The 10658-nt window shown below is 39.2% G+C and overlaps 1 protein-coding gene across 1 annotated transcript; it reads right to left on the reverse strand.

The window, feature by feature from the left end:
• Positions 1–5013: 5013 nt before the first annotated feature.
• rxfp3 (relaxin/insulin like family peptide receptor 3) lies at positions 5014–10254 on the reverse strand. Its single transcript, XM_023337950.1, has one exon. It carries the CDS (start codon positions 7429–7431, stop codon positions 6157–6159), a length of 1275 nt encoding a protein of 424 aa, XP_023193718.1. The 5' UTR covers positions 7432–10254; the 3' UTR covers positions 5014–6156.
• Positions 10255–10658: the final 404 nt, after the last annotated feature.

Consider the following 10658-nt stretch of genomic DNA (forward strand, 5'->3'; position numbering starts at 1 on the left):
GGGTGGGAGAATGAGTTACAATATGTTTCTATGTATAAAAAATGTAAAACAAAATAAAAAATTACGCAGTGATATCTCCCCTAAATGTCTGCCTTCACTAATCTCCAGGTGGATTTCAGGCTGTAGTCAAAGGTTATGATGTTTACTTCTGAAGTTATGGTTGCAGACAAATTAATCTGTCCTTTACTCTAACCAATGATGAGTGGTGAAGATTGGAGAGTAGATCTTCTCCTGTTTAAAGTCAACCATGGTGCTTCCTTCCAGTTGATTAAAGACTATCTGATCCTCAGCAGTGGGTTCACTGCTCTGAACTGCTCTCTTAACACCTACTTAAACACCTACTTTTTCTCTGTCGACAGGATCAATAACTGTTGTGCTGTCAGCAAATTTGGAACGTGGTTAGAATTAAATCCAACAGAGAAGACATTTTACAGCAGAGTGAGCATTAACAGGGTTAAGATGAATGCCCTCAAGGCTTCAATTTTCTGACTGCTGAAAGTGTTAGAAAGTTTAAGTACAGTTGCAGGTTGGAGAGTTGACTTCCAGAAACTGCAATGTTTTCACCAGCTGTTGCAAGACCTAAATACATTTACATATGATGAAAATGGTAGTTAAGAGAACAGTTTCAATCAAGCTTTTTCCTTTGTTAGCAAAATGTTTAAATCTTTTCTACATGGTACTATTCATGAATATGAAGTGATTTAAAGATAATTCTAATCATTATCTCTAATTAATATGTGTTATAACATTTAATTTCTATTTGCGAGCAATGATGTATTTTTGAATTTGAGTTAAATTATGAGTTTGTGTGGGAAGTTAAGTCAGATGTGTCCCAGATGTCATGGGTGTCATTAGAACATGTCTATTTCAGATTTTAATAAAACCTCCATGTGTTGCCAGATTATTTATTTGGTTGCAGGTACAGTAATTAACCTGTGATTTACCCTGATCCTTCACTTTACCACCGAGAAATGAGTTCACTTCATTTTCCTGTTTCTCTGAAAGTTGTGGTCCACAACTTTCCTGGGAAAGTAAAATATTAGGCATTTTGGTTGGGGGTGTTGCAGTGAATGGGTTAAATACAAATGCCTGCCACTGCCTGCCGCTTACTGTTGGTTCTGCTGATCAACTCAGCTTAAGATGTTTCATCCACTTGACTCCCCTTAGCAGCACACAGAAATGAAACAACCTTGGTAGGAAACGTAGATTTCACATTCACTGCCAATTTCCTTTCCACCAACTTGTTCAGCCAGGTAGGAAATGACATGATTCCTTCCCTGGGGTCCTAAATAAGGTCACTAGCCCCTCTAAGAAATGGAAAACCTTATTTATGTTTTATAATAAACCTCTTCCTAGCAAATGTAACTGTTGATTTTAGTTGTGGTACGTTCCTGTGTATTGGGGCACCTTGTGTATTTTACTCTTCTTTCCATCTCAGATTTACAATATGCTGTTTTGAATCATGGAGTAGTTTTAACATTTTTCCGCTGAGTTAGAGGTAGGTGCTTCCATGCCTTTCGCTGCAGGCAGAGGATGGAAGTGGAACGATTTGCATGGTAACAGATTACTCTGTCACAGTTGTAAGTTTTGAGCTAGATTTAAGTCATTTCAAAGCTTTGAGTCATCACACTCATTGGACACATGTCAAAAATGTGTAATTTTGATGAACATCTGTGACTTTTTTGGTTCATAATCAATGCCTGGGGATTTTAGAGAAGTGTTTTCACATTTGCCTCCTGAAAGGACACATGCTGTCAGAGTCAGAAACTGTTCAGATTTAAGGGTTGCTTAGACAATTAAAGGACAAGAGGGAACCTAAAAAGCAGTGATTTGTTCGAATTGCTTCAAACGGCCTGCTTGGACTTTGAGAGCGTTCATTCTCTGAACCACATGCTTCTCCTCCTTTCTCCTCTGTGTGGTTTTCACTGTGACGTCATCTGTTGTTCATCAGCTGCAGTCGCCATCGACAATTAAGAATACTCTCCGACTTCCACTCACCTTGTGTGCATGAACAAACTCTTCTGTCTCGTTTATGCCTCATAGTTTTCTAATAAACATTTCCCCATAGCAAACCAGCTCTCCATTTTGTGTGTGATGCAGCAGATTCGTCCCCCGTTGCTTTTCACTCTTCGTTTTCTTCAACTAAGGAAATGGTCTCTCGGCTGCACCTCGGGAGATCAACGCTGCTTGGCATGAGTCACCATCCGGACTCCTGTATCAGTCGCTGCCAGTTCAATAAGCCTGAATTTCCAGCTAACTCGTCTGGGTTGGCATCCTGATTCAGCTAACCTTATTTCCAACAAGGATGAGGTCCAGGTCTAAGACTCTTAAACAATCCAAAGCCAAGTATATTTGTGCAGAAAACCACCCTCTTAGAAACTTTTAACATTGCCATATGACTCAGCCACCATGACTTTGGACTCCTAGTTAAACATGAAAATAACTGACCTGATATAACTTTTCAAATTATTGACATTTTCACAAAAGTCAGGAGCAAAAACCAGCATTTTACAGACCTGTTTTGTGTAGCATTTAAGGGATTTTTATTTTTATGTGTGCATGCGTCCTGTGTGTCAAATAGTTTTCTGTTGCAGAGCGGCAATAAAAATAACTGCTGTTGTTGCTGCTTGTTTGAACTTGTATTTCATTGACCCTCTGGTTGGAAGCTGTGTTCTCAGAAGTGAGAGACCACACTGATGAGCCTCCCTGTGTTTGTCCAGGAAGATGTGTTCAGCGACATGTGGTCTTTATTATTAACAAATGAGCTGTAAAAGTGGAATCACATCAGCTTTTTATCTGAAAAGGAAATAACACAATATGTTTCTGGCATGGTGGCTTGCTCATCAGCAGAGAAGGAGGAGGAGGAGAAGTAGAAGTAATCCTCGAACTTATCCCAAAAGTAAGAATTAAGTTCCAATATTAAATAATGTGCTTATGTTTTATACAATATTAGCAGAATGTAATTAAGTGGAATACTTATTATTATTATTATTATTATTATTGCAAAAATGTGTTAGTAGGGTACTGCCTTTATCTGTCCTTGTGAATGAAGAGTTGGGGTGAAAAACAAAACTCTTAATTTTGTGGATTATCTGCATTCATTTTTGAGAGTTTTTTTTTTGCATTTGCATTTGCATTTGCAATCAATGTGGAGTTATCTCCATCTCCATACATTTGAAACTGCAGTAAATTTTAATTTTTTCTTGTTCCAGAGATTTAATCATTTGCTACTTTTAAATTGGTGGAAGAGAAGCAGAATGTGAGTCACCTTGTTTTTGGGGTGGTGATTCAGCCCTATAGAAATCCATGTTATGGGATATTTAAAATAATTTAAAAATGACATTTGGTAACATATTGCTATTTTCCTTTGTACTTTAGTACAATGAAAAATATTTTTGAGCATCTTACATAAAAAGAACATGGCATTACCACCAGACTTTTACACAGGTGGAAGCTTATATTGTCCAGCATTTCTAAAATATTTCAATAAGTTTTTGTGAGGTTTTTCTTCAAGGTTTGATCTCATTTGTCCAAAGCACAGCTGTAAAAATCTTCTGGAAAGTAAGATAGTTAAGTTTGTTATAGACAGAAATGCATTATGTAAAAATAAAAAAAATAAAAATTCAGAGGTAAAATGAACAAACTTACAAAAGGCTACTATCGCTTGAGGTAACACATTGAAGTTATCCTTCTCTCCCCTTCACTCCCCTGCATTTTGTTTGGGGGTGTTGCAGTGAATGGGTTAAATACAAATGCCTGCCACTCGTTCAATATTTTTATTTGACACATCACAGTGCAGAACTACTTTGTGTTGCTCTGTCAAATAAGACCCTAATAAAATACGTTGCTATTTGTGGTTGTAATTTGATAAGATATCAAAGGGGATTTTACTGACAAATGAAATGCTCCTTCTGTGTTACAGTAATATGTATACTTAAACCTGTATGCATTAAAGATGCATAATTCAACAACCACTTTCCAGCTTGCAACCCCTAAGTAATTACTGTAGTTCAAGTTAGAATAGCTTGTACAAAATTTTCCCTTCAACTTTTAGCTGCTTAAAATGAATGGTGTATTTAATACAAGGTGCAAAGTAATTACTGAGAGTTTTATTTCCATTTTGTGCTTTGATTGCTTTGGCGTACAAACTACTCACAGCAGGAGAAGAACAAATTGGCAAAATGAGTTTCACTTTTAAATTTGAGCAATGGTGAGTCTGAGGGTTTCTGTTGAATATGAATTGTGAAATGGTCCATTACTGTCCCCTTAAGGACAACATAAATGCATTCCAAGATTTGTGTGTGTTTCACTAAAGTAGAAAACTGGCATCTGGAGCAAAGCATTTGTTGGTGGTGAATAGGCTGCCTGCGGTTTATTAAGAGACACCAATTACTTTTTGATGAATGGACAAGAATAATCTGTTTTCGAAGTAGATTATTTCACATGAGCTGCACGTTACCTCATCATCATTTAAAAAGCATCCTTATGTTCAGAAAATAATATGAATGTTTTGTTTTTCAATACTTTTTCCTTTACCTGAAAAAGCTTCTGTGAAGCACTTTGGAATCCCCTGGACTTGATAAAGTGCTATAAAAGCCATTTACTGTACCATTTACCATGAAGTTTTTTGTCACATGCTTTTATTTTGGATAGGATAAATTATTGCAATGCTTTCTTTACAACTGAGCTGCAGCTGATGCAAAATGCTGCCAGAGTCCTGCCTGAAATCAACAAAATGTTTAATTTTACAAGTGCACCTCAGAAATTTACATCAATGAAAAATTTCTATATTTCAGTAGCTTAATTCACTAAGTGAGCCACTTTACATAGATGAATTACACATGGACTGATACTTTAAAGCCTTCACTTCTAATAATCACAACAATTTTACACTTGAAGGTTATGAAAACACATTTAATTTCTTACAAGATTCGAATATTACATCCGACCAATGGAAAAAAACATTTTTTATTACAGAAACATTGACTAAATGAAAAGTATGAGACCAATTTATTTTCCAAAACGTACTTTTAATTTGACAAACGAGCTTCATATAGGAATGCCTGTTTTAATTTACTGAGATGAACATGTACAGCAGACCTTATGTCACCGCATTGCCTCTCCATTTACTAAAGAATAGATTTGAAAGTCTTGGCAGTTTTCTTTCAGGCACTAAATGGTTTTGGGTTTATGCTTTTTAATTTCAGATTTTGTTTTTAACCTGCTACCTTATTTTCTTGTAAAGAAGCACACATTACTGGATCTTTCAATGGTACTGTTCAGATGAAATTGCCTTACACCTGTTTAAAGGCCATCCATGTTTTTTTCTTCTTCATCTTTGACTTAATACCAGTCCTCCGCCATGGCTTCCTTCATCCTCAGATTGTGACAATCAGTTGATTAATTTTTACATAGTAGTGTTCAATAATAAATGTCAATAGGAAAAGTGAAAGCAATTGTGCCACATGCTGATGATGCACTTTACTTTCACATTTAACTCTTTTTTTTCTTTTTTACTTTTTTTTTCCCAAATATTTTTATTAGAATGTTCTGCTATACAGGCATACAAAAAAAACATGAAAAGAAAAAAAATAGATGAAAATTAAGAAACACACAGGGCTCACTCTATCTGCACAAAAAGACAAGAAAAATGAAGTTTACATGTCACAGATGTAGGAAGGGAGACCAGATATCTTTAAAGTCTTTTTTACTTTTTAAAATATCAAAACAAACAAACATTAAACAATAAAACACATAATTCCCTTATCGTAGTATATGACATGCTGTTCATTCCTCTTGTTCAAATCTAAGACACATAGAATGATAAAGTTCTATGGAGAACAGAGACTTTTGAAATGATATTTTGAGATATAGTCCTCTTTGTAAAAGCATTGATTTATTAACTGTAATGCTTGTGAGTATGTATGTGCTCACAAGCATCACCATATATACTCCTTTTGATTAAATTAACTTCCTCAAAAGTTAATTTTACTGCCCCCAAACGGTTTGCACCCCCAGGGTGGTGAGCCATTTGGCCAGTATCCAAAACTGACCCTAGCTGTCTCGCCTTTTTAATGGAACATTTTGACTTTGCAGTAACTACATACGTACTGTACATTTCATCGCGTAACTTAAACTATCCCTGGCGTGGTTAGACTATGTGCTGTTTTGCGGCAGGTCACGCCGGTCATTGTAAATCACCGCCCCCGGAGGAAAGAACACCATATCGGGCACGGGTGGCGCGTTGCCCGGCATCAGTGGGTGTCCCTGCTCATCCATCTCTGGCTTCGTGGTGGCTGTGATCGGTCTGATTGTGGTTACAGTCGGAGAGGTCATGCGCCAGAAAAGGTTTTTGAGCGCCTTTCTGAACTCTCGTCGCATCAGACAGTACAGGATGGGGTTCAGGCAGCTGTTGGAGTGCGCCAGGCAGACCGACACGGGGAAGACGTACACCTGCATGGTGTAGTACTCATAAGTGAAGTGAACCGCGTTAAGTTTTATGAGGATGCCCCAGGCTGTGAGCGCCTGGTTGGGCAGCCAGCAGAGGAAAAAGGATAAAACCACGATGGTGACCGACCTCGTGACCTTGGCGCGTCGCTTCGCGCTGGAGGTGTTAATGTTCTTGGAGGTGATGAAGCGCAAAAGCAGCAGGTAGCACGCCGAGATGACTCCCAGAGGCACCAGGAAGCCCACCAGCACTTTCTGGGAGTGATAGAGTCCGAGCCAAAATTGCGCTGACCCGTTAGTCTCCGGGAATTTCACCAGGCACAGGTCCTCGTTGGATACGGTGGCGGTGGTGGAGTAAACCGCGTGCGGTAGGGCGGCGGAGACGGCGGCGAACCAGATGAAGACGGAGACGCACCGCGCCGAGCAGCAGTGCGTGCGCCGCCGCCTGCCTTTTAGCGCCGAGGCGAGGGAGCAATACCTCGCCACACTCATGGCCGTGAGGAAAAACACGCTGGCGTACATGTTCATTGCCGTTACGTAGGAAACTATCTTACACATGGCTTTGCCGAAGGGCCAGGTGAAGTCCAGCGCGTTCTCCACGGCCCAGAAAGGCAAAGTCAGAACGAACTGGAAGTCAGTCACCGCCAAACTAGTTACGAACAGGTTGATGGAGGATTTCTTCCACACCTGTTTGGACTTCATCAGGTACAAAACCAGTAAGTTCCCGACCAGACCCAGCGCGCAAACCAGAGAGTAGATCACAGAGATTGTAATCCTGACAAAAGCGGCGCCGTCTCCGACGAAATCGGTTTTAGTGAAGTCCGACATGTGAAAGTCTGCCTGCGAGCAGTTTGAAGTATTGAAAACGCAGCTGAAGTTGGCGGAGGCAGCGTGAGCAGTCCCGACCGAGCCTTCATCGTTGATGTCCGTCAATTCTCCAGACATTTTAATTTTGTTACTCCCGAAAATCTTCAGTAAAGTCATTCTCTGATCCAACTTCGTGACTTGGGAAACAATAAAGTCCTCGGCATGAGCGTCATGCTGGCAACATATCTAAACTCTAAAATGATGAAATTACAAACAAATAGATGAAAATAAATAAGAGCTTCTTGTCAGATTGTGGAGCTTGTTATGAGGATCAGCTTGTGTTGTTGCTCTGAGGTTTTCTAAGGTGATCTGACGCAGCGCTCCGGCGCAACTTGGTGCTGTCCTTGGTGCTGATTAGGAGCCACAAGGGAGCCAACCCCCGCCTAAATATCATTTAATGCTGATAAATATGTCAGAGATTCGAAGGTTATCACGACAAGGCATTTTTCAGACAATTTAGTAGCTACTGCTGAAATTTCACTGGCTTTTAAATAGAAATCTACCCTCCCCCCTGTCTTTTTCTTTCTCTGTCCCTCTCTCTCTTTCTCTGACATGCACAGAGGTAAGAAGAGGTGGACAGAAGCACACGTAGTTATATAATGTAAGAAGAAGGTGCGCTTGATTGCAGAAACTTTTATCGTGTTTTTAACTTTTTCGTGTGCCTGAATTGCTTGAAAGAAAAACAAATCTTACTTTTTAGTTCAAACTCTTTGGATTTTAATGGGGAACTCCTACAGCTCAGCAAAATGTCTGTGAAGGAGCCATGTATTCATATCTGACGTTCTGTTTCCTTTGTTTTTTTATGCCTCGGTGCATTGATTTTTTTCTTTTTGCATTGCACGTGCTCTTTGATGGAGGCCTCCACCCTCTTCCAGAAGACAAGTTAACAATCAATACACAGTTTCAGCTGCAGCGCCAGTTTATTTTGGTCAAAAGCCTGTCAGGTCAACAGACATAAGCCAGATGGTTTTTAGTCAGAGAAGCACTTGGTTTGGCAGGGAAGTAATGACACATGAAAATTTAATCGAATGGTCATATTTGCATGTCGAAATATAGAAATATTGACATTTATAAACATGTATGAGTGGTCGATGCAGTTGTGGGTTCAATTCCTGGTCTTGGACCACTTGCTGCATGTCTTTCCTTTCTCCTTTCTCCCAATCTTTTCTACTAGAGCAAAGGCTGCTAAAACGTTTTTTTTCTATGCTTTCCATACATCAGCAGTACTCAATATACTTATACATGTCAAGGAGAGCTGCTCTTACTTGATTTCAATTTTCGTTTACTCTATCTCTGTAAATCTTCTTGCCTGTTCCTCTGCTTCTTTCTGTCAGGACCCCCCACCAATAATCCACCATTACTTGCTGGCCTGTCCACCTTCCAGTGCTCCACTGCCTCTCACATCTCCTCCTGGAAGAAAGAACGAAGAAATCATTACACACAAGCACCACCTGTGGATCTCAGCCTCTGTGGGTATAATCACCTTTGCCCCCTTAGAACTCCACCGCTCTCAAGCAGCAACCCAACTGTGTCATCCATAATTTACATAATCTCTCAACCATATTCTACTTTTTATACTTGCAACATGCCTCCCCCACTCAGTGCTGTCCTGGATTTCTCCTGTGTTCCTGGAAGAGCCTTTCATTCATTCACCTTCATCAATAAGCCGTTCAAACTTCTCTTTGGTGGCCATAATTGTTGCCTGGACGATGATTTCAAATCAAACCAACAAGACATTTGTTTGTGCAGAAGACTTGCAATTTTAGATCACCATTGGTGGATTGGGCTTTTTTATTATTATTATTTTGCATGCACAGCATCAGTAGCATCGTTTAGTCCCGTCTAGGATTTCTCTAGGATTTATAGAAAAGCTCAGCGAAATCGGCATGACTGGTGCCAAGTCCTGTTTGTCTTCTGTCACAAAATAAAATAGCACACCATTTGGACACTGACAATTTATTTCTGTGTTTTATATTAAAGAAAGAAATTGATGTAAGATTTCTTATGTAGCATAGCGACAGATGGAGAGGCTGAAATGTGATGACTTATAGCTGATGAAAACACGATCTTTCTCCAGAAAGTCTGATGGAGTGGGCGGCTTCAGATGAGGCGAAAGGAACATCTGTGGAGATAAATGTGAGATGCATACATACACTGGAGTTTGTAGATAAACTTTGGCAAAGTTTTCTTTCATTAAACAAATCACAGTTTGGCACTAGTGGATGTTGAGCAGATGTGATTGCACATGCATGAGCAAAAGTTGCTAGTACTGAACTTTGATCTTTTGCCTAATCGTGGTAACAGTGATTTTTGGGGGAGGTTTTGTCCAGTTCTCCATTTAAAGTTATATAAAAACCTTTTATGTCATATACAAGAGGTTTTCTACTTTTCTACTTCACTTAATGCATTGCTACTGGAACATTTTGAAATCAACAAAGGAACAGAATCACAGCATGTCAACACATTGAACATAATATGAAGCTGGAGTACAATATGTGCTTGAGTGTGTAAAGAATAATGCTAATGCAACACAGCAGCTTTTTTGTTCTTGCTTTCATCTTTTCTAAGAAGAATGAAAGTCAAGATTGGATGATTGAAGAAGTGTCTACATTGATTCTTTTTCAATGTGCATTGAGCTTTTGAAATGTTTTACTGTCTTAGAGTCAAATAATCTTTTTTTATAGAATTACTGAAGAATATCTTTGTCATGTAATCTGTGCATATAACTTTCCTGACTGAGTCTTGCTCTTTGTTTTAACGCTGACTGATAGTAATGAATACAAGGGTATTAGTCTACATTTTCCTGACTCTCAGTTTATGAAACTGTCTGAAAAAATCATTTGGTCTTCGTTTCTTTCACAATAAAAATGCACAGTGCACATCCATCAGCCAAAACACAATCGTCCTCATTTTGTCTGAAATTTTGCTGTGGGACAGAGTTGCGGAGGCAGCCTGCCCTTAATCTTTCTCCTGCGCGGTCTCTGATAACCCGGACTTAAGGCATTACAGTATCTGCTAAAGTCAGTGGCACAGACTGATACAGCTCAGTGCTGCAACTCTTTAACACTTCAGGGGATAATTTGGAAGTGAAAGTCCTCCACCTCAGAAAAGCACAGATGGTCTACATCTTTGTCCAGTTCTCCATTTAAAGTCATAAAAAAACTTTATATAACTTTATAAGTTTTGGGGGTTTTTTTCCTACAAAGCAATCCTGAACTAAAAACTTTCTGAACATTTAAAGACAAGTTCCAAAAAGCCATAATTTTCATTGAGATTTTGATCAGTATATCTCATGATATAGATATACCACTGGGGTAGCATGGGGGTGTGGTGTCTGACAGAAA

Source organism: Xiphophorus maculatus, chromosome 8, assembly GCF_002775205.1.
Source record: "Xiphophorus maculatus strain JP 163 A chromosome 8, X_maculatus-5.0-male, whole genome shotgun sequence".
Classification (NCBI taxonomy): domain Eukaryota; kingdom Metazoa; phylum Chordata; class Actinopteri; order Cyprinodontiformes; family Poeciliidae; genus Xiphophorus; species Xiphophorus maculatus.

Excerpts from the sequence above, each read along its gene's own strand:
- rxfp3 (XM_023337950.1), bottom strand. The coding sequence starts at position 7,431 with ATGACTTTACTGAAGATTTTCGGGAGTAACAAAATTAAAATGTCTGGA.